The 25,850-nt window shown below is 35.9% G+C and overlaps 1 protein-coding gene across 1 annotated transcript in view; it reads left to right on the top strand.

Annotated features, from left to right (window-relative positions):
* The window catches only part of Plcxd3 (phosphatidylinositol specific phospholipase C X domain containing 3), a 146,143-nt gene extending 122,893 nt beyond the window's left edge, over positions 1 to 23,250 (top strand). The window contains exon 3 of the mRNA XM_005325616.4: positions 16,703 to 23,250. Within this exon, the coding sequence (XP_005325673.1) occupies positions 16,703 to 16,856 (154 nt within the window). The 3' untranslated portion in view covers positions 16,857 to 23,250. The remainder of the gene's footprint in view (positions 1 to 16,702) is intronic.
* Positions 23,251 to 25,850: the final 2,600 nt, after the last annotated feature.

Here is a 25,850-nt window from a genome sequence, read left to right as displayed (position 1 = left end):
TCGAAGCCGCGTTTAGTAACGCTAAGGATAGCACAATGTGAAACTGTCTGTGAGGTTAGACATTCAGTCTCAAGAATTGAATTGGCCATTTAGTTTAGTCAAAAGGAAGGCATTTACTTTGCATATAAACAACCTTAGCTTTCCTTTTGCCTAATAGTAATTGATTTTCAAAATATTTGTCAGGTGTATGGAGATGTTTTGTTTAGGCTTCAGATTGATTTTTGTTCCTCTTTATATAAAAGTGATTTTTGAAGCAAAACAACTAGATTTTCAAGTAATCATAAAATTTTAAGATTGCATAAAAAAGGACAGTCATTCCATGTAAAAGGAAAAGCATGCTTTTATTTTTATTCTAATTTTCTGTCACTATCAAGGCATGGACAGTAGTCCTCATATACCTATATACCAAGGAGCCCAGAAAGTGGTACGGACCAGGGCAGGAACAGGTGGAGCTACCTGGGCTCAGCTCTGAGAATCCTACAGCTTGTGTGAAGGTGCAGCAGCTTTGGGAGCATGGGCTTGTTAATGATAGTGAGTTTATCATTAAATTTTTACATTCTTCTAATGAAAAGGAAACGTACTTGATCTACATTTACGTTCAGGTAAGTGTAGACTTTTGAGATGGCTAAAAAATTTTTTCGGTTTATTGAAATAACTAAATATACTTCAGATTTCTTATAGACTTCCATCACATCTTGATTTCCTAATGACCCTGTGGCCGAGTGAGGCATTTCTGTTCCATACATTTCACAGAGGAGGTCAGTGACTTGCAGACCTGGTTCAAATAGGGTTACAACCTTGTTTTCATTTGTTTATTTTTGCATTACAATTCTTAAGACACCTTTATACCACAATTTATCATCTCTCTGATTGTAAATAAGGTCTGTTGACACCCAAACCACATCTTCATACATGTATTTTGTATAATGATGTGTTTTTAGAATGACTTTGCACAGACAGGAAAGATATGCGATTGGACATTCATGTCAATACAGAGACATGACACTGATGGTCCTGTCTTCCGTGGGAATCCTGTTAGAACCAGGTTTAGGATCAATGATTCATAAATTCTTAAGTTATCTCCTACTGATTGTGCTTTTCACTTATTTTGACCAGGTAAAATGTAACTAAGAAAAACAGATTAGCATTGTGAAGCATCATCTGTCATCTGAAATAGCGAGAACAGACTTCAAAACATGACAAGTATTTTGTCAGCAGCACCATTTACATTTATTTAGAATACCTTACTTTGGTGGAACGTTAACAGAGATTTCTTTTCTTTCTTTTTTTTCTTTTATTTCAAACCCTTTCTATTGCCTAAATTGGAATTGAGTGCCAGGAATATAATCAGTTATAAAATACATTCTATTTTTGGTAAACTAAGAAAAGTCACAGATTAGAAGATATTTTCAAATGATTTCTGCTTAATGACTTCCAGTGGGACATAAGTTTCTAATAAAATCAGCAACAAAATTCTTTAGTTTTTTTTTTCCTGCTGACTTATTTAGTTGGAAAGTATTTATTAATTCTTTCACTAAAAATTAATGCTATCCCTCTGAAACAGTTCCCTGTCAGAGAGACTTTTGACACTTTAGGAGAGGGCTCTTCACAGGCCATGGCCCCAGCTGGGTTCAGGACTAATAAAAAATGGTGAGCGCCTGACCCTCACAGTCAGCAGAGGCAGTGGTAGCACCGGTGCTACTGTCTGGCTCACCACCTTTTGCAAGGTGAGTCTCCTCCCAGTTTGAACCTCAACTTTTGAATGAAAAAGCTTTTAACCTAGTGGTGAAGAATGCATGGGATTTTTTAAAATGGTCCTTCTGGGCTAGAACAGAAAACCTGAGAACACAGGGCATTCAAGTTATTTTAGTTATTTTTACCACTTTTTATTAATTGATAAACGAATATATGCTAGTTGCCTCTAAGATGATTCTGCAATTTCACTGTTTTAGTTTTTCAACAGAGTCATTTAATAGTATCTTATTATTCATTTTTAGGATGGTATGTGTGGTCATATATAAATTCAGTTGTAGGCAAATGCACTGATATAGGGGTGATTGTGGTACATAACTCTCACTTCATCTCCTAAATGAAACAGCTCCTGATTGTCTCACAAAAGAAATGCTGGGTGGGCGGGTGTGGTGCTGGAGTTGTAGCTCAGTGGTAGAGCACTTGCCTTGCAAATATGAGGCACTGGGTTCAATCCTAGCACCACATAAAAATGAATAAAGGCATTGAATCCATATGCAACTAAAAAAAAAAAAATGCTGGGAGAAGGACCCAGGCCAGCAGCATCAATATAAAATCATGCAGTTAATACAATGGTAGGTGTGATTCTATAAAACTTGAAAATTAATTGAATTTCCAAAACATGCATCCATGTGCAACACAGAGCCTCTTCTCTGAATTTTCAACAGCTTTCTATGGACTCTCCAGAAGGCTCCTGTGTCATTCTCCATGACTTTCCTCCTATTCCAACAAGAATCAAGCCTATCGCAATTTAAAAAAAAAATAAAATAAAAACAGAACTGAGTATGGCCTACTACAATGGAAATATTTTATTTTAGCCTTTTGGGATAATTTTTATAGCATTATAGATTCATGCAAAAAAAGATTTAATTAAGGAAAAAGTGTGGCGAGAGTTCTTTAGGGACTACTTTTTCTAATTATCTTCTAAAACATAATAGATACAGTTTTTGATAATACTTCTCCTTTACGTAGCATATTTTATAGGCAATGACCTTTAGAATAAATGCTAGTTAATTAAGACTATAAAGTGTGCACCAGCCCTGAGGAAGGGCAGCATTATTGTCTTTACCTCACCTTGGAAATCCTACTTCTGTATTTGTTAAGAGCAAATTCAGTCTCACAGCTGTATAATTTTCACCACCAAATATTTATATGCCTATATGATTCTAAATTTCAAAAAAAAAGAATTATAATTACTCACATAATTTCTCTGTATCCATTGACGTCTTCACTGGAAATCAATTCAGAGAATGTTTACCTGGAAAACTATGATCCCCTGACAATATCATTGCTACTACCTGCTGGAATGTAACCTGCAAGAGGTTACAAACTTTCTATTCTTCATTTGTTTCATTCCTGTTTTCAGCTACTATTCAGCCTTGGACTTGGACTACTCTCCAGGGCTTTTTTTTTCTTTTTTTTTTTTAACAGTTTTGGTGGGATCTCAGGTCCTGCATGCTATAAAACCTCTTAAGGAGCAGAGAGAAGATTCTCTGAGCTAGAGACAGAAGAATATGTAAGATAACAAGCATATGGGGACTCATCTAAGGTGGAACTGCTTCCCATTAACTCCTTCCTGTAGTACTGCCTAATGCATGCCTGCTCCATTCAGAATAAATCCAAGAAAAGGGTAATCATGGAACTACTGGAAAATGTTAATAGAGAAACTGTAAATAATCATCATCTTCGTCATCATCATCGTTATTGTTGTCATTGTCATCATCATAATCATCATCATCATCAGTTGTGGCCATAATCATAACAACAGAACCAGAATGAGGTTCTTTTGAATTATTTATGACAGTAGATACTCTGTTATACTCTACACTCCTATTAGAAAATTTGTGTTATTTTGGGGGGTGTCCTTTTTTTTGAGAATGTATACGTAGAGTTCTCAAAATAGACTGGCAAAAGCAATAAGAAGGTTCTAAGCTGAATTATGTAAGAAAAAGAGGAGGGAGAAGGGAAGATACCCATAGTAGGGATATGTGAACGATGATCATTTTCATATGTTTAAAGGAATATTGTGTTAAAAAAGAATAGACATATTCATGATGAAGCTAAATGAGACCACTGGATGGTCAGAAAGAACCTTCTGGGAATAGAAGGAGTCCAAATGTGAGAAGGTCAAATTCAAGCAGCTGTAAGAATTCTAAGATCCTCAAATAAATGTCATAGTCAATCCCTTGAAAAGGATGCTGGACTGAAACATTTTCAGAACAGCGTTCTGTGGGACATGAAATCTAAAAGATGTCCAGTGGTGGCTGGTGAGTTTGGGCATGTGCGTCCACACAGACATGTGTGTTAGCAGGGGTGGCAATGGTGGGGATGTTCCTAGATCGAATAAGTTTGGGTGACAGCTTACAAATGAAGAAGTTCATTCTTAAATCTAGGCTATCTCAATATCCATACTATGACAATAGAGTTGGTATGCCATTGTATGTATTGTGAACAGTAAAGGGGTTTCAATATTCCCTAAACTTATTTGGCCAAGAAAATATTTTGCCTTTGGAATATCTGCTAAAATCTCATCAAATGTTTTTTTTTTCCTATGAAATTTGGCTTAGGAAACAGTATTTGTAGAGAATTTTATTCATCACTTATGAATTCTTAAGGATGTTTTCAAACCTGATGTTCTCTGTCACTTTTCTTTTTCTTCTTTTAAATTTTTATTTGTTCTTTTTGAGTTATATATGACAGTAGAGTCTATTTTGATATATTTATATAAACATGGAGTCTCTGTCACTTTTCTAAGCTATCAAGGAAGATATAGGAAGAGGGTAGAATCTATATGATTTTTCAATACTTGTTGTATGTTATTAAGTTCCCAGGAATTTTCCATATTGACAAAAAATGCAAAAGTGGTCAAACAATTTTAAAAGTATCAGGTTTATTCACAAGATAAAACCAATACACAACACAATGGAAAGTACTCTTTTAAGTCAGACTAAGTGACTTAAAATTTTGCTATCTTCTGGTCCTATTAAGAGACTCTAACTTTCAAAGTCTACCATCTGGAGAAAAATCAAAGAATTAACAGTATAATGAATATTATTTTCTTATATGACAGAAGATATATTCTTTTATCCTATGCACCTGCAGTTGCTGCTGACGAAAAGGGAAAAGGCCAAAGAAATTACCCCTGATAATTGCACATGATTACACAGCCCCACAGACAAACTAACACATGAGCACCTGGGATATTCAGATCAAATTAAAGCCAGCTTATTTTCGATTCTGCCTGTTACTACTTTCTCTAAGGAATATAAAATCTCAGAATTTGGCTTTTTTTAATTGAACATTGATTTGGATGCTATGAGCATGCTCATCTTTGAAAGGCCATGTCAGGGACATGGAGTTGCAGCAGAGAGTACTAGGCACAAAAACTCTGCTGGGCACTTTGGACTAGAGTCACCATGGCAGATATTTCCTTTAGAAGTAAGTTTAGATTTCTGAGCCTTTTTTTACATTATTCATAGCTTAATGGTATCCAGAGGGAAATCCTGGCCAAAAAAAAAAAAAAAAAAAAAAAAAAAAAAAAAAACCCAAAACCTGAAATAATACTCTGTGGTCACTGCCAATAATATCTAGTTTCGGCAGCCTTTCTGCTTCACCAGATACAACAGAGGACCCAACATGAACCTGTGCTGTCCATCACACTGAGCAGAAATGCAGTATCTTCCAGGTGACCTTTCCCCAGAATACTCTTAAATTAACTGAAGACATCTCCCGGTTTCATCTTGGTCATGCAGGAGTGTTGCGAACTTCTCTACCTCACTAAGTTTGTCAGAGGCCACTCTTGATTCCTACTATGTATGAAGGAAAACTTTTATGCTCACAGAATCTCCTGCTCTCTACACTGGAGAGTTATCTCCAGGAAGGGTGTGACCCTCTTCGGGTGAAGTGGCTCTCTTTGGCTAAGGCAATTGTTGGACAGAAACCTAGCAGGGAGGTGACGCCAGAAACACTCCAGAAGCTGGGATAATGAGCATGGTGGATCCAGAAAGGAGGATGTGGCTGTTCACCCCAGCAGTCACCACACATCTGAGTAGAGAGGGGCTTGTGTCAATCACCTGCCTTAACATCACCCCACACTAATAAAAAGAAGGTTTCTACATGTAATTACTGCCTGCTATGAGTGAGACACTTCAGACATTGACACTAATCATGGAGTACTAACTAACCATCAGTGAGTCTTTGTATCTCAGGCATTATGCTAAACTTCATGAGCATGTTATTTCATTTATTTTTCACAGTCTGCACTTATTTCCTTTACACGAGTGAGGAAATGGAAGGAAGGGAAAGCAAGTTACTTGAGAGTGTAAAAGTGCACATGAGAGTGCCAGAATCTTCATTTGGACAGGTTGCTCTGAGGCCTCACTTGTAACTGCTAAGCTCCTCCAACTTTTTTTTTTTTGTATTTTTATTATTATGGTTTTATTCCTACATACTGTGAAGCATGTCTGGTTACTAACCTCACTTTACAATGAGAAAAGTGAGCATGGGAGGTTCAGTCATCTTCCAGGTATCACATGGTATTGTAACACAAATAGGACCCTGATTCCTAAGCTGCTGCTCTTTCTGTTGCCCCTGTGTTGATTGTAGGGTGTCCACTGAAACTCAACAATGCTCACTTAACTTACGAGTCTGTGGAGAGTGGTTTTCATTTAGCTTCATAGATTTGTCAGAATCCGCGAGATAGATTCTTTGGAACTGGAATGTGCACAAGACTGGCAGCCAGTTCATGAGGCCAAAGGAGGCCTCATGACATCGCCATTTCCAATGCTTTCAGGCAAGACGATTCAGAGCAACGAAGCACTTTCTATTTTCAGTAGTTCAGGTAATTCTGGAATTAATTCCATAGCCAAGGCAGGAACCATGTCTGATTCATTCCTGTGTGCTCTCTGACAACTACCATATAATAGGCAAATTTACTGTAGACCATATAAGAGAAAATGTGAATGCCACTCAGACAAGTAGTTCCCAGAGTTTCACTATCCAAGACCTCTCACTATTGACCCTATAGAACCCTCTCTTTTTAGTAAATGAATATTTTATAATACTTTATATTCTCATTGTTAAAATTAAAGACATATAGGATCCAGTAGAACTTCCAATAGGCAACAGATAGTAAATACCAAACCTGAAATGAGGTTCTAGCACTTCCATCTTTATTGTAGCACTTTCTATAATAGCCAAGACATAGAATCAACCACGATGTTCACTGATGGTAGAATGAATAATCAAAACATGTTTTATATAAATGCAATGGAAAATATATCAGCTTTAAAAAAAAGAATGAAAACTTGGCTTTTGTGGAAAAATGGATGGAACTAAAAGACTTTATGTTAAGTGAGATAATTTGGACACAGAAAGACAAATATACTGCATGATCTTTCTCATATAGAGAATCTTAAAAAGATGATTTCAAAGTAGAAGGAAATAGAATAATGGTAATTAGAGCCTGGGAAGATAGATACGAGGCAGAAATAGATAATGGGGACCAAAACACACTTATATAGGGGTAATAAGTTGTCATATTCTTCAGCACAGTGAGGTGGCTATAGGTCATAATCACCTATTATGAATTTGAGAAGAACTGGAAGGGTGGCAAATGAAGTTTTAAACAGAGAAATGATAACAGAAATGGAAATGTTACACACTCTGATTTGATCAGTGGACTCCAGATATACATATTAAACTATAACACTGTATCCCACAAATATGCAAAATGTTACATCTTAATTAAAAAGAAAAACTAAAACTAAAAATTGAATTGATAAAAATCAGCATTTTCATTTACTCATGTGACAACAGACTGTGGGTAATTGATTTCTGCATACCTTTCCATATTACTGCCTCTGATATTCCTAGGTCCCTGGTCCTCAACTTGGGAACACTGGAGAACCAAGGGATAAACCCAGATAGTCCTTGAGATGCTTGTTCTAAGCACACCCAGAAATGTCAAAATCTCTTTTTAGCACAAGCTCAGCAGCCGCTCTTTCTTAGCAAATGGAAATCTTTCTAAAGAGGAGAAAGGATGGACCGGTGCTAGCAGATAGAAGATATCATCTTGTGCACTGAAGAAGAAATTGCTTGTGTGCATCCAGTACCCAAATTCCCTGTACATTTGCATTGAGTGAGGGGCTATTGGTTCTGAGGAAGAGACTGTGAAGTGAGAACACTTGATCCCCCACAGAAGTGGTCATTATATTGAGATTCTACCTTTGAAAGAAAACCCATTACCTGTCTCCTGGCAATCTAAATCTTGTTAATGTATTGAAGGGTCTCCTTGTTTAGAATTTGCAAAGCTTTCTTTCTTCCTTGGTTCCCTTGGAAATTCAGCAGATAGAAAAGTCTTCGCAAGCCAGGAGGCCCTGTCACAGGGCTGGCTGTGCTCACATTCTGCCTCCTGGCAGAGTGCATGACTCATTCTGAAACACTGCCTTGGAGCAAAGGATGAGCCTGAGGACACAGTACATTTTATAAACTCTCAACATCATGTTTCTAGAGTTTATATGATCTTATTTTAATTGAAAATGGATTTTTAACTGTTTCTCTAGCCACAAGAAGATGGATTGTTGTCACTGTCATCAAAGAAAATGAATGGTCTGTTTTGCTTTGAGTTGATTCAATTATTTTTTGTTAAACAAAAATTCAAAACTAAGAACTTACCAGGCACGTATGTCTCATAAACTTCTGAGAGCTTGGAATTTCCCACCAGAACACTTTATTCTGCTGATATAGCTAGGGTGAGAGTGAATTTTTTCAGTCCCTGTCTCCCAATGTTTCTGTTGTGACAGGTGCATTTGTGTTCATATCCTGCAGCATCCAGAACACATCTGCACTCAAGGCTATGGCTAATTTCTTAACCCTGGGCTGCATTTGCCTAATGCTATTATAGACAGTATCATGGGGGTGTGCATTGGACGGGTGTGCTGTGATCCTCACAGAAACCCCTGGATATTGTTATTTCTAATTTTTTTTCTGGGGAAAATTGATATTCAGAGGGTTCTCCTAATTTATGCAAGATTATAAAGAAATAGACTTGGTGTTTTGGGACTCTATGATTTATGAGATATACCTATCTACTTGAGGCTGTTTTAAAGCTTCCCGCATTCTTTAAATCTGCAGATGCAAAGTCCCTGTCATTTATCACTGTAGGCTTTGGTGCATGAATGGTCAAAATTCTCCAAATTTCTTTTTGTTTAGTCTTTTTCTTCCTTACATGTTCAAGTAAAATTTCCAAATGTTTGGAAATGGCCAAACTGACAGGAAATTATATTTTAAAATTGGTCGGACTTGATCTTAATTAATAGGTTCAGCTGACTCAGTTGCTCAGGGAAAGACAGAAGCCACTATTTTAAACTATGAGACCTCCATTTCTCAGGAGAGGCTGGGTTGGGGACTGGCAGTAACAAGACTGTAATATTTTCATAGTAATCATTTTGATCCCTAAGTGCACCAGAGAATCCTGTAAAAATTAAGAAACTGTTGTGGAAATTTTTTCATTCAATAAGATAACATGTCATTAAAAATTCAGTGCATTTAAATAAAATTCACTGAAAGACACATGTGTTTCGACATTTACAATTGTTCTTCCATAACTATAAAATAAAACAGTTTAGAGGAATGAGGAAAATATTGCACAAAAATAAGATTATTGTAAAAGGGTTATACATATATACACACCTGAATATGAATTTGTCATGGATTCATCATAAATCTCTAATGAATTCAATTATAATTGATTAAATGAGAAACAGTTGATAATTATAGGAATATACAATGAATAAACAAACAGTCTCCTAAGCACTTTACATGTATGAACTAACTTAATCTTCACTATGCTCATTTTATAAGTGATGCAACTGAGGCATAGAGTAAAACTAACCTAATAAAAAAAAAGGATGGTGATGAGATGTGAAAAGAAATCATCTTGTGCCAGAATTGATGGTAGTGCTATGATTTTAAATTAAATAAATAAATAAACATTTTTTCTTGAAATGAGTTTCCTGGCTATCAGTAAAGTCCTACAAATAACCTGAGTTCATATTCACATTGTAAATCCAGCAACTACCAAAAGAGAGATTTTTTTTTAAAAAGGAGCATTTATAAAATATCATCACAGTATATGTATAATCCTGTCTTATATCAAAGTAGACCGTCCTATAGATTGATGCTAACTTATTAATACAGAAATTCAAAGAAAATTTAACAATCAGATTATATAATTTCACTTAAAAATATTTTTTTCCATGGTACTAATGAATACTGTTCAATTTTCTACTTATAATTTCTGGCTATAAAGAAAGGTAGGAGTATTCTTAGTAAATAAAGGCTTTTTAAAAAAACCTCATAACAATGTAACAGAAGTTTCAAAGAGAAAGAATAGTCTCTATATTTATATGTAACAATAATACAAATTTCAGTGTCACATGTAAGTATCATTATATGGAAGTCTTTGGATGGAATTAATATTTAATATGAAAAAAATCCAAAAAGCTTTGTTCATTGGACAAAATCAATGATTATCCTACAATTAAATATAGACTATAACTCAGGATCCAGGATGTGCCAAAGAAGGTAATTAATAATCTGGCCAACATCCTTTTTCTGTTTTCCCCAATTTCATACTTTGTACAGCCTTCTCTCTGGCCCTCTTGACCTCTCTTTTATCATCTCTTTTATGCCATATGCTTTTGCAAATGTGATTCCCTTTTCCTGAGATGCTTGCTTAGCCTTCTTTGGAATGTTTTCTTTCTCTTTCTGTATTTAAAAAGTGCCTCGTCATGACTAAGTTCAAATATCCTGTTTTGTGAAGCATTTTTTAAATCCCTCCTTAATTTCTCCTAAGCATAGTGAATTATTTTATCAGCTATGTTTCCATAGAAAACTACAATCACATCTATTGCACCATATTATATTGCTATGATTGGTTTATGTTTATCTTGTTTGTTGACTTTGAGACACATGAGTTCTGGATTTCTAGTTCAAAATTTGAGTTCAACATGTATGCTGTTTTCCTTTTGAGTTCTGGGGGTTGTTGTAGGTATATGGAACATGTTGATGACTATGATATGATCCTTTTTTTGGTGAGCTGTTTCTAGAAAGTACTGAAAGAAATAATACCGGAAATGGACCATGCCACTGTCATATGTGGAACAATAGTTAAAGAACAATACTTACAGAGTTCATCACTTTTAAAATGAGCATAATGAAGGTTAAGACTCTTCAAGACTTTAATACTTAAAGAGCAATACTTAAAGGAACAATACTTAAAGAAAATTGAATAGAATACATAAATGAAAGGGTTCTTTACCAGATAGGAGGGACTGAGATTTTTCCTAATCTAAATCTTAAAAGTCAGGCATAAATTAGGTCAATAATATTGCTGGAAGAAGGAATCATATTTCACATAGAGGAAAAGTAGGAAAAAAGCAAAGGCATGAAACCATAGGGTGCACTTGGGGGAAAAATACAAGAATTTCAGTATTTTTGGAGAAAAAAAAATAGGTAGGAATAAACAATGCATGGTGCCAAAGAGGGCTATTTGTGGCAGCTGATATGATGGAGATAAGGAATTGACTTGTGCTGTAGAGAAAGGAGTTGGCTGCAGAGAAGGGAGAAGACTTTCTGTTTTTTAATGCAGAGCCATCATATTGCTCAGATGTATTTGAGAAAGATTATTTTGACTACAGTGTATAAAAGGCATGAATAGCAATATGGGGATAAGACTGTGACAGATCTCAAAGAGAGATGAGGATTTGAGCTCTGGGGGTGGCTAACAGGAGCTACAAGTAACACCCTGTTTTCCACAGGTATGCAATACATCTTTGTTGGTTGGATGGATAGATTAATGGATGAATCATTCTAAAATGTTAAATCTCAACTGCTTTGTCCTTGCCTGGGGGTGGATGTTTGTGTGCCCCCAAATTTCCCATGTTGAAATTTCATTACTCCAAGGAAAAGCCTTTAGAAGTCATTAGATCCTGAGGGTGGAACCCTCATAAATGGCACAAGTCCCATTATAACAGAGGCCACTAAAGCTTATTTGACCTTTGACCACGAGAGGGCACAGAAATCAGGAAATGAGCCCTCATCAGCACCTGAATCTGTCAGCCCCTTGATCTTGGACTTTCCAGTCCTCAAAACTATGAAAAATAATTCTGTTGTTTATAACTCTATCCAGGTTATGGTAGTTTATCATATCAACCCCAAACAGACTAAAAAAGATCTTATACCATGAAAATTGTTACATTGGTAACATTTTTTTTAATCACAATCAGAATTAACTTGTCATTTCTTCCTAATTCTCTGTTCAATGCTAAGTATAATTGAGAACTTGTCAACTAGCTGTAAAATCATGCATTCTTTTTTTTTTTTTTTTGTATACTGGGGAATGCATTCAGGGGCACTCAACCACTGCACTGAGCCACATCCCGAGCCCTATCTTGTATTTTATTTAGAGACAGGGTTTCACTGAATTACTTAGCACCTCATTTTTGCTGAGGTTGGCTTTGAACTCATGATCCTCCTGCCTCATCTCAGAGCTGCTGGGATCACAAGCATGCACAACTGTGAAATCCTGCATTCTTAATAGAAAAATTGGCCTCTGGGGGACAGAAACTGGTTCTTGTGAAAGCTAGTTAAAATTTACATAGGTATGTGTGTATATATATATATACATGAATATACATACACATACTTATATGACATATGTATGTGACATATATGTCACAGATAAACAGTATTAAAGTACAGATATATAAACAGAATAAACAAATATGCAATATATCTGTGGTATTAAACTATCATGAAGGGTGAGGTTGTGGCTCAGCAGTAGAGTGCTTGCCTAGCACGTGTGAGGCTCTGGGTTTGATCCTCAGCACCACATAAAAGAAATAAAGGTATTGTTTCCAACTACAATAAAAAAAATAAATATTAAAAAAAGTATCATGAAAGAGGAGGAAAAATAGGAAAAAATATCTAAAACACTCCTTGGTGGGAACAATGAAAAGGAATTAAGAAATGCTACTTGAAGTAAATGTTCAATGACATTTGCTAGTTTCATCCAGCACAGTAAGTACTTTTCCTTAACATAATCCTACTTCTGAGTACTAGAGAGTCAACCGGGCACAATTGCTTGTTTTGTTTTTGTGTCAATAATATTGACTTAGGAAAATAAGTCTGCACAGAAAATAGAAATATTCCCATGACTCAGAGGAATGATATTTTAAGTGTAACTCTCATATTTCATCTGAGGACTACACACTCTTCCAAAAGAACATTTCGTCAATCCTCCAAGCAATGTATTTTACAGAGAAACAGAGAAGAGCACTCTTAGGTTCTCTTCACCTGTCTCCATGGGGATAACAATTAATTGTTCTAAATTCAGGCCTGGGAATTTTCATCTCAGAGTAGTAGAGAGCATCTGTGGAGCTCTTTCTGCAGTAGTCATGGCTCTCAGGTGAGGATTGCCTAGGAATCTCTGATGACCTCGTACCCAAGGGATCTGATGAATGAGCCACTCAGTAAAGGTCCATGCAGAATCAGTGTTGTCCTCAATGTCACTCTGACCTCCTCTCTCACTACTCAAGGCAAGTTGTCTGTTGTAAAACACTTCTCCTGGGAAAGGCACTGGTTGTTAAGATGGTTTCCAAAAGATAACTGTCTTTTCTCAAATGCAAAGGTGATGCTACATTCACAACAGAAAACTCATCTGTTCTAGCAAGTCCAGAAGAGAAAGTAATGGAATTCAAACATGAGTGATTTTGCACACATGGCAATAGCATCTGTCTTTCCAATGAATTTGAATATACTTGTGTCTGTGCTCCAGAGATACAGATTTCTCATTTTAAGATAGGATTCTCTTCTGGAACTCTTCCTGTGAGAACATTTCCTCACCCACCCCCATCTATGTTCTGAAGACACTGAGCCTTTTAGATCCATATTATGCCCTTTTAGAAGCAATGGTACCCTCCCTCTTCAATTGGTTTCTAATGGGAAAATACAAATACTAAAAAATATGGATCAGAATTTTTCAAGGTATCACCCGTAGGGTCCGTGTAGTCCAACATAATTGTCCCAGTTTCACCTGCACGGGTTGAGTTTCATAGATTTGCTTTCTGATAGCAGGAGAAATGCACATGGATTGCATGCCATGTTCAAACCCCACTGGTCTCTTTTAAGCTTGAAAATGAACATTACCTCATTCTTTCCTTGACTTCATGACCTTAAGTCCTCCTGAATTTTCTCCTACTTTCATGCTTAACTTCTTCTTCTTTATTGACTCAATATTTCTGCCCATCTCTTAAATGCTGTTGTCTTCAAATTTTCTCTTTTTTCTCTCTCTACAAAATATTTTGAAATGATCTTATCCACCAAATTTCTTTATATGTCATGGCTTCTGACCAGTCTTTTCCCTGAATATCAGACCTTCATTTAACAGCCACTTGAGATATTAACTCACGTGTTCCAGAATTCTCAAAATCAATGTCTCTCACTGAACTTATCACACCTGCTGGAGATCCATCACCCCTATCCTTTCCAAGATTATTGAATAATGTACATGCCAAAATTTTGCTAGAAGTCTGGGTATAATCCATGGCCTCTTTCTCCCTTTCCATCTATATCCAATCGCACACCAAATGTCCCTTTCACATATATTCACTATTGCTAAGGCAATTCAGTTTACCACTATCTTTAACCTGAGTGAATTTACCAGCCCCTTAACTGTTTTATTGTTTAGTTTATACATAAAATTGTACACATTTATGGGGTACAAGATGATGCTTCAATATACATATACATTCTGTGATGTGCAGATGAGAATAAACATGTCTATCTCTTCAATATTGTTTACCATTTATTTATGGAGAAAACAGTCAAATCCTTTCTTGTAGCATTTTTTGAAATACACAATATATTATCATTATCTACAGTCTCCTTACTATGTGTTAGAACATCAGAACTTCTTTTTCCTAACTAACTATAACTTAGTGCCCACTGATTAACTTCTCCCCCTCCCCACTATTCCCATATTCTCCCAGCCTCTGGGAACCACCATTCTACCATCCACTTACACAAGATTACCTTCTTCAGATTCCACATGTGAATGTGATCATGTGGTATTGTTCTTCTGTGCCTGGATTATTTCACTTACAATGATCTCTAATTCCATCCCTATCATTGCAAATGACAAGATTTTATTCTTTCTTATGAACAAACGGTATTCCATTCTGTACATATTTGCTTTATCCATTCATCTATTGATGGACACTTGAGTTGTTTCCACTCTTGGTTTTTGTGACTAGTGCTGGGTAAGCGCAGTTGGCTCTTCAATATAATATCACTGAATGGTATGGTCTTCCTGTTTTTAATTTTTTTTCAGGAAACTCCATTTTGTTTTCCATAATAGTTATACTAACTTTCATTCCCACCAACAGTGTGCAAGCATTCCCTTTTTCTCTATATACTTGCCAGCCCTTGTTATTGTGAGTGTGTGTGTGTGTGTGTGTGTGTGTGTGTGTGCACCTATGCATGCACATGCACTGGAGTATAAATTCAGGGCTTCAAACAAGCAAAGTAAGTGCTCTAGCATGGAGCTACATCCCCAGTCTCTATCTTTTTGTTAACAGCCATTCTATCAAGAGTGAGGTGATATTTCATTATGGCTTTAACTTGCTTTGCCCTGGTGATTAGTGATGTCAAACACATTTTTATATGCCTTCAGCCATTCATATATATTCTTTAAGGTCTGTTACTCATTTTAAAATCAAATTATTTGTTTTTTGTGGGTTTTTTGTTTGTTTTACTATTGTAATGTGTGTATTATTTGTATATTTTTAATATTAATCCCTTGTCAGATATATAGTTTGCAAATATTTTCTCCCATTCTTAAGGTTGTTTCTTTGCTCTGTTAATTTTTTTTCTTAATGGTGCAGAAGATTGATATAATCCCATTTGTTTATTTTTACTTCCGGGAAAGAAATCTCTTTCCAAAAAAAAAAAAAAATCTTTTTTATTCTAATGTTTGGAACTGGTTTTGTATCTTTTCTTCTAGTAATTTTCTTTTTTCTGGTATTTTTATAGTTTCAAGTCTTACATTTAGATCTTTACCTCATTTTGTGTTGATTTTTATAAGAAGAGATACAGATCTGGCATTGTTCTTCTGCATGTGGATATCCCATTCTCCTCCCACCATTAACTGAAAAAAAAAAAATCCTTTCTCCAATGCATGTTCTTAACACTTTTTATTTTGAAAATCATTTGGCTTTAGATGCATGAATTTATTTCTAGGCTTTCTTTTCTGTTCCACTGGCCTATGTGACTTATTATTATTTTTACTAAGACCATGCTGTTTTGATTATTATAGCTTCATAGCGTGTCTTTCTTCTCTTTCTACTTTTCTTTTCTCTTTCTTCTCTCTCCAGTATTGTTCCTGTAACTTTGTTATATAATTTCGTCAGGATCCTTAACTCATCATTTTCTCTTCTCCACTAATCACTTATCTCTCATTTCCTCTTCATGTCTTCCAGGAATTTAATGTTCAAGTGTATTTCATTAAATTTTATTAACATACCATCATCTCTCTTGTCTTAGTTTATTGATGCTTTCATCATGGAGAGCTCCCTTCCTGCCGCCTCACAGCAGATTTCACTCCCGTATGCTGTCATAGTACACACCATCACTAACATCAGCAGCATGGCTGTTTGCATCCCTGTTCCTAAGCATATATCATGCTTCTGTCAACGAAGGAAAAATGCATTAGAGCAACCAGGCAAGAGAAAAAAATAAAGGACATCCAAATGGGAAAAGATGAAGTCAAATTGTCACATTTTCCACGATTTGGAATATTTACTTTAAAAAATTAGAAAATTAAAGAGAATTATAGACCTTGGGAGATAATATCTTGCTTTCTGTGACTTCTCTCTCTCTTTTTCTTTCTCAGAGCTCTTCCTGCCATGATGCAATGGGTCCGCACGCAGAAGCCAGGAGAGAGTGGCATCAATATTGTCACTGCCGATTTTGTAGAACTTGGTGATTTTATCAGCACTGTCATAAAGCTCAACTATATCTTTGATGAAGGTGAAGCCAACACTTGATAGTCCTAATTGGAGTGGCCATGAATAAGATAGAGAAGACTCATTGTATTAGGTGTATTATCTGTAAACACTCTGATTTTCCTTTTCCACTGAGTCTTGGAAAGGATTAGGGCTTGTAGTGGGTGGGGAAAAGGGGAAATCATTTTCTTCAGTGATTATGTCACAATCTACTATAAATATTTCATTTCCTATTTGATGAGCGAAATCTACTTCTAGTGTTAGGGATAAAAAAGTATAGTGAATTTTGTTTTTTGAAATTAGTCTTTTAACGTACAACTCATGAGTGGTTACTTGATTGCATTTTATAATTTCAACCTAGGGCTCCTTTACTGTCTAAACTCTCTAACCTTTCCACTCCCTCTGTTGCTCGCTCTTTCTAATCAGATGCTGTATGGTACTCAAAACAATTGAATGTCCAACATAATGTGTATTACCTTGTTGTACTGAAATTTATTTGTTTTGTGGGACTTGATATAATATTCTGTAGTCGTCTGCAATTGGGCAATCATAGCCAACTTTTGGTCATAGAAAATGTGCATCCAATCAGTTTCCCTGCATCAGTGATATTGGAGGCCATAATCAGTGATATTTGTGTTATATAAAAACAATTGTGTGTCACAGTATTTCCATTTAAGGCAGCTATAACTATAGTGTAAAAATTTTTTTTTGATAGGACTGAGTGCCAACTCCCTAGTAAAAAATGAGGAGTGAGGTATGTGGGGGGAGATGGATGTCACTTTAGTTCAGCAACCCCTAGAAGTAATAATACTCTGCAAATACCCAGTAAATGATGTTATAGCAAATGCATTAAAATCAGAAATCTGGATTCCTCCAATAACTTTCTTAACAATTTTGATTTAAATAAAAGGAAGAACAAAGAAAGATGAAAGTCAGGATTTCCAAATATGTTCTAAATCCCAGGTTTTCAGGAACATTTCTCAAGAAGTTTCCATTGACAGGAAGAAAGGAGAAAGAAAGAATAGTGGATGGAGTGTTTTAGAGCAATGTCTTCGAAACTATGTCCACCAAACCACAATGATCCATAAAATATCTCTAGGAAATTCTTGAAATACGTGTGATCTGGACAGACTTGTTTCAAATTGGCAGTCACTAATCCCTTCTGGGATCTATCCTATTCTAGAGGTTAGATGAAGGCAGGGGGCAAAAGTGTCATACAAAGATTCTGTGATCTGACTTTTGATAATTCAAGCCCTTAGGAAAGCACAGTGATAACACAGTTTGAGCCCTGCCTCCTTTTGGTGTCTTTACAACAGTTGACAATTCCAAAAATTAGTTTTCAAAAGCACAAGGCCCCCTGACCTGTATGCATCACAGGAATATTGTGAGGCATTTATACAAATCTATAAAATTTGTTGAAATCCTTACAATTTTGAAGTATTTTTATCTTTTCATATTTAGAAATAATCGCACCTCCACATTTTTCTGGGACAGTGCAATTCCATGCAAATTGAGACTATGGAGAAATAAGAAGCATGCCCTCAGCTTTTAATTAATCCAAGTGCAAGATGTATAACTTAATATCTTAGACTTAGGTAAGGGAGTTGATTACATATGTCAAGATTATGGATAATCAAGAGTTGATTATGAATATTCATTGTCAGAAAACAGTACTTAATAGTAACTGCAGAGAGGGAATAAAAGATTTTTTATACTGAACAGAATGTTCATGAAAAATGTAGTACCTGTTTAGACCAAGTAGCACACGTATACATTTTATAAGCAACAGATACATTTGGACATTCCAGTTGAGTGTATATTCTTTGTCATACACAATATACCTACACATACTCACTCCTATGCAAGTAGTAGATACAAATATACACAAACACACACAAAAAATAGACAGATACAGTATAATTCTTTTCAAGTGAAAACACCATTATTAAATAATTTAATTTTAACACTTAGTCTCTTAACAATGTAAAAAAAGGATGGACACAACCTTTGAAAATTGAGTAGCTGATCATATTAAAATAGTTTTGTAAAAATATTATAGTTTAGAACTCAAATATTTACAAAATATAGTTCTTTTCTTCCATTTTCTCTTCCATTACGGTTTTTTTTTTCCCTTTTCACCTGCTCTTTATGTGCAACCGAACATGAATTCTTTTTAAAAGGCTATGGGCTATTGAAGTTTATGTCCTGTAAATTTGCTTTTTGAACAGAATTCTTTTGCTGGTTCTTCATCATTCATCACTCCAGATATTTCAGCAATTACACTTGTTATGACACAGGATTTAACTTATAAATATGACAGAAAACAGGTCTTTCAGCCTATTAACGAAAATGAATAAAATATAGAGGTAACTATATTGTATTTTCTTGAAATTAAATGCTTTCCTATAATGTTTGCTTAGAATTAACTTTGTTATATTTGTCATTTGGGTGCTGGAAATAACAAACTTGAGGAAGCATTCGACAGTGCAGTTTGTAAACTGAGGAAAGCTTCTGATTGCCATTAGCGATATGCACACAAAGACCTTGTTAGACAAAAGGTACTTTCAGTCTAATGTTCTGATTTCCACATGGACATACAGTGCCACCTCTGTAGCAGGCACTAAGAGTAAATAGACTTGCCTTAATTCTAAAGGAGGGTAGAGATAGTAAAGAACCCTGAGAGAATTCACCAGGGATTCCTTGGAGAGGGGATGGCAAGGAGGTGCCTTTGGCTGTGTCTGTTCGTTGGTCCTGCCCTGGAGGACACTTAGGAAGCAGGCTGTGGGTCTTACATGGAGAACCGGGGATGCATTCCAAGTTTACCCTCCGCCTATGCTCCTTTGTCTCAGCTGGGCATTGTGTTTTCAGAGAGGTAGGAGCACAAGGGCTACAAAGAGGCTCCAAGATGTAGTAAACACATCTTGGTGCATTTTTTGCTTTGCTTCTTAAGACTTTATGTCACAAGTACTACAAGGCAAAAAACTAAAATAAAATCCAATTTTTACCCAGTCTTCATCAGGAAATCAAAGGAGTGGGTGAAGTGAGGGGAAATAAGCAAAGGATATCATTTATACATTTGCCTTCCTGTCAGCAGTTTTGGAGCACCAATATGGTGAATACTTCTCCTGCCATAATCATTTATGTTTCCTTTATTAGTACATAGTCATGTGAACATAAGGAATGAGGAAGCATCCTTTAAAAGCCTTAGGATTTTCTATATGATGACCTCAATATTCACTTTCAGCCATACTGGGAAAACTCACTTTTCATGGAGCGCCACCTAACAGTGAATGTACTAGAATATAAAGTGTTTGGCATGATGCACCTGTGTGTATGTATACACACACACATAAACACACACACACACACACACACTCAAGTAGGAACTGCATCTAATTATCCAACCTGGTTCTTTTGCAATTTTGATTCTTAAAATCAATCATCTCCTAGGTTAGTAGGCATAAACATAGCTCAAGTATTTAAATATTTAAGGGGAGAAAAATTATTTGAAAACCAGTGAAAAGTGAGACCATCAGAAATAGGACACACGTGGCACTACATTGTCTATGACACTTGAAGCTAGAGAATCTAAGCTGGACAGTGGACTTTGAATATGCATTACACACACATATACATCTTCACTTAAAGGTGTCAAAAGTCCTTTGAGGTTCTGACATGTTTTAGTAAAGCAAGGTTACATGTTGTTCTCCCCTTTTAGGATTCCAGACTAGAAAATTGGAAGTCTCAGGAAATGCATGTTTTCATGAGTTTTTCAATTCTATAGTTTTACAAATATTCAGTGACACAATCTTTTAACCTTTGATTGCACAACTAAACAGGAGCTCCGTAGAAAGAGTGTTCACCTTTTGAATTGCTAGGAGAAAATAATGCAGTGCACCTCAGGCTATGCTAAATACAATTTTTAAAGTGTTTTATTTTGCAGCACTTTGTTTTTTCAACTAGGTTCAGTAACACCATGGTGTAAATGCTATATTTGCCATAACTTATTGGTGGCTCCTGTGTTCCATGTGGTTTCAAATAATGCTCCAAATTGTTTGTTTTCCCAATGACAGTGATAAAATGTTCTGTAGAATTTGTAAAAGGTGTTGACTGAATCTGTTAAAACTTGTGTAATTTTTATTTCACTTGTGATACTATTTTATAGTTATTAGTTCTAAATGTATATTTGTATGAGTCAAAACTATGTGCTTGTCAGTGGTATGTGTAAATATATTGTACCTTACTAAATATCAAACTTATCCTAAAGAAAAAGGGCACATTATGACCAGCCTTAATTTGTCACCATTTTTTTTGGTTGTCATTGCTGCAATTTGGATTTAAACCTTAAACAGAAATTATGTTTTTGTTAAAGATGACTTTTTTTAAAAAAAAATCTTATGTGGTATGTGCTTTAGAAGTTTTCTGAGTTCCCACAAGCAAACCGTCCAGTTTGCAAAGCACCTATGTTTTTCAAAACGACCATGCATTGATTAATTCACTAAATTCATCATCATACAAATAGACTAAATTCACTTTTTGCTTCCATCAGAACCAGTGCATTGCTAAAGTTCTTCTCCCCAACATGGAACTCTGTAAAAAGATTTTTGCTTTAATGATAACCTTTCCATTACAAATAGTTTTTCTCTAGACCATTATTTTTGAAAACTGGATCTTCTGAAGGAAAATGCACCACCTTGGCTCTTTGAAAGTTGCTGAAGCTCCATCAACATGATGTGGTTCCAACATGGTTCTCTTTTCAAAAAATAAGCATGCAACACTCACACTATTCCCGTCTGCCCTGTGTGCATCCCACCGGTAGAAAGCTCATGATTTTAAGAATCTATCCTGGCAGTTATGCTCGAAGCAAAAATCTTACAATCTTCTTTAGACTGGGATCTGGATATGAAATATTAATTAAACTTTTTATTTCCTCCACCTCCAAGAATTTGTTTTTAATATTTAGTGTTGCCAAATAAAATACAGGACATTGGTGACATTCTAATTTTGGATAAATAATTATTTTAGAGTATTTCTTATATATTTCATCAAATATACTAAAAACTACTTATATGAAATTCAAATTAAAATGGATATATTCTGTATTTTTTCCTAAATCTGGCACCCTGTCCACACTGCCTCTCTATCTTTTCCAGTGGGCTACCCATGAAGAGTGAGATCTACCTCCCTCTGTGTCATGATGTTAAGACACTTTGTGCAAATCTGCTGTTGGTGTACCCTTCTTGAAGGAAAATATTGGTCCACACCAGGTCCCGGAAATGTTTTATGAAGGACCAATTCAAAAATAGAAGGGAATAGCTGGACCTGCTGGCACAACCCATAATCCCAGCTACTCAGGAGAATAAGGCAGGAGTATCACAAGTTCAAAGCCAACTTCAGCAGTTTAGTGAGGCCCTGAGCAACATAGTGAGACACTATGTCTCAAAAAAAAAAAAAAAAGAAGGGAATAATCAAGCAATTACCTTCATTAGATTAGTGCTATAGCATTCAAAATTTCCCTTCACTAGCCTGTTTTGAAGCACATAGTCTCCCCATTTATTCCTTAAGAAACATTACCCAGTAATTGAGAAAATGAAAAACATACCCTTGTTAAAAATGTTCTTGTAAAGTAGCAGCAGTACCTTCTCACTTAGTACTAGAACCACTTTTAAAATTCAGTCTCTTTTTCTTTCGGAAAGGTGACAAGTTAATCCATTATCCCCTCACTCCCATTAACACCATTATACCACAAAATATAAAATTTGACGTAGGAAAGAACTCTTCACTTTGGAAAGAGAGGCGTCTGAGGTATGACCCTGTCAAGTACTTCACTAAAACAGGTGGAGTTGGTCAGCTGTGCTGGGACAGAACACTAGCACCTGCCAGGGACATTGGCTAGAGAAAATTATAATGACCAGTCCATTTTTATAGGAATTGAAAACCCAAGAATCCCTGGATTATGAATAACGAGAAGCAAAGACAGTCTCTAGAAGTTTTCAGAGAATAGAACCATGTTGGAATTCCTGGAACAAAGCTTTCTAACACTGCTGTTTCCAACACTGAATCCTTGATAAAACTGAAGTCTTAGAACAGTATTCCTTCAAATGATACAGGAAAACCTAAATCCCTTAACATTTCCATCTCTTGATTCCTGCCTCTACACATTTGTGTTGATTTGCTTCATTCTGGAGGATGAGAACTTTCAAAGCTGGTGACATTTCCTTTATCAGATGCCAGAAATTCACCAGAGTGAGACAGATCTGTGCCTTCTCTTTTTAGGATCTGGTCATTGACACTTTAATAAACGTGTTGTGAAAAAAAAAATTAATGCTTACAGTCTGTATAGCAAATGTGAATTTTTTTGATATTATTGTGTTCTTAATGTAAAAACAGTTTCTTTGTACCCAGTGAAATGCTAATAAAGTCCTGGCACCAGTTATCTTTATTTTTTTTTCCTTAATTCATATTCATCAATGCTTCATTATAAACCCCAAAGTGTGGGTCACTTAAATAGAACATGACTCAGAACATCAGAAAATAAACTCATTTTTAAAAAATTGTGATCATCATATTAGAATCTCCTCCACAAATATTGTACATATTTTCTACCAATAAAGGCAGTGCCACGAGTGCTCTGATATTTCAAAATTAGGAATCTCTGAGATCCAATAATGTTAGCTTCTGATATGATCCATAAGAAGGTCAATATCAACACATCAATAATACAACAAACAGCAATAATACAATAAAATATCATATTTCTATTGCAAAATACCATCAAGTTAAAATCTTAAAGTGAAGAAAAATCTCCTTTGCTGAGACATTACTGTATCTAACACATGAGATATGATTCTAGAGATGGAATTGCATTTGTATTCCACCAAATAAAACCTATGTGTTGGGGTACAAATCATGCTTTAATATAAAATTTAAGCATGATAATGTAGTTATAATGGAAGTCCAGTAAATAAATATGGTTCAAGTTATCTTTGGCGTTCACTTGGATATAAGACCCCCCAAAGGCTCTACTTGTTATATAAACTATCACATTCATGACATTAGACAATTTCTGTTTCTAAAGCTGTACTGATCTCTATATTTAGGAAGTGCTGTGTGTCTACATATAATATCTGACATGATTACTGTGTGTCCTTAATATAACATTTCTTTAGTTTCATTCAGCAAACATTTGGCTACTATGTGGCAGGCCTCTGATAAGCACAATAAGACATTTATTTCCAAAAAGTTCCTTAAAAGAAAGAACAAAGGGTGTTTTAATTAGCTTTTTTTTGCTGCTGTGACCAAAAGAGACCTAACAAGAACAATTTGAGAGGAGAAAAATTTATTTGGCACTCAGGATCTCAGAGGTCTCAGTCTATAGTCTTGCTCTGGGTCCGAGGTGAGGTAGAACATCATGGCAGAAGAGTGTGGAAGAGGAAAGCAGCTCAGGATATGGACATCAGGAAGTAGGGGCGTGGAGGGGGGAGAGACAGAGAGAGCACTTTGCTCACCAGGAATGAAATACGTGCCCCCAGTGACCCAATTTGTGCAGCCACATCCTACCTGCCTAGAGTCTCCACCCAGTTAATCCATTCAAGCAGATGAATGCACTGACTCTGTTAAGGCTCTCATAACCCAGTCATTTCACCTCTAAAGTGTCTTGCCTTGTCTAACATATGAGTTTTCAGGGGAACACCACAGATCCAGACCATAACAAAGGGCATCTTCCTTGGGAGTTTCTCACTAGAGCTAATAGGTGGTATTATCCTGTCCCCTTAAAGAATATAAAAAACAAGAACTCATTCTCAATGACCTTTCCAAAGAAATATCTCCAGGTAGTAAAATTGTTCAAACACAGATATTCCTGAGACCCTGGGGTGGGGGGGAACGACGACTTATAAAATAAGCATAATTGGAAATAAGTCACAGAAACAGATAGTAAAGAGCAGATGCCCATTCACTCCCTGATTCCAACAGCCACTATGTTCATGACTCTGTACATGGGCAAATCCAGAGGCTCCATCCCTTCACCTGCCCCCCCACACCTTTAGGCTACAGCAGAAATAATTCACACTCCACAGAGGAAGCTGATCATAGCTTTAGGATGACAACAAGTAGACTTTTATATTTCAGGTCAGCAGAGCACAGCAAGTAAAGAAGAATCTCCTCCACAGAGGGTAAAAACAGCGATGCTATCAGGATCGATGGAGTAAAAACATCATCTGGAATGAAAGCAGATATTTCTTTTTAGATGGAAAGAAATACTGTTGCATGGTAGAATATTTTAACGATGGCTCACCACGTGGATTTCAATATATGTCCTTAAAAGTTAGTCATAATAATGACCGTGCTGAGATTAGGTAGAAAGAAGTGAGTGATCCTAAATATAATGGGGCACCTGCTACTGAAATTCATCCTTCAGTCCTGTGGGTAGAAAATTTCTTGGAAGCATCTGGAGCTATTAGGCAAAGGCAAACCACATTAAAACCACGTTAAATTCTCAGAAGTGGGATTTGGTGTCATTAAGTGACAAGAAGAGTAGGTAGGGGAGAACTCCGCTGCTGGGAGTTAATAAGCACTCCCTGCCTAACTTTTATTCTCCACATACTTTTTTTTTCCATAAGAACATGAAGTTTGACTTCTGGTGGTTTTGCACAGAAATAATTAAGAAAAAAATCTTTTGTGTCAACATAACTGCTCAGATATTAAACTGTACTCTTTAATTTCTGAACAACAATAAAAATCTTTAACTTAAGCCTTGAAAGTTCTATTTTTGTATTCCCAGGGTGCAGCGAGGTATTGAAACATGTTTGGAAACAATGAAATAAAGTTGTGCCTGGTTGTGACTTAATTGAATTGTGGACAAATGCCTGATAAATACCATGAATGTACCAAGACGCTTGAGAGATGAGGGTTCATTAAAGAATACCCCTTGAATTCCTTGGAGGAATACTAAGAATATGAGGAAGATTTAGGGGGGAAATACACTGCATGGTGTTCTCTCCAAGTCTAAAAATCTCCTACCTCTTAGCTATAAAG

This window comes from Ictidomys tridecemlineatus, chromosome 1, assembly GCF_052094955.1.
Source record: "Ictidomys tridecemlineatus isolate mIctTri1 chromosome 1, mIctTri1.hap1, whole genome shotgun sequence".
NCBI lineage: Eukaryota > Metazoa > Chordata > Mammalia > Rodentia > Sciuridae > Ictidomys > Ictidomys tridecemlineatus.
The sequence above is the reverse complement of the archived record's forward strand: the minus strand, read 5'-3'. Positions and strand labels throughout refer to the sequence as shown.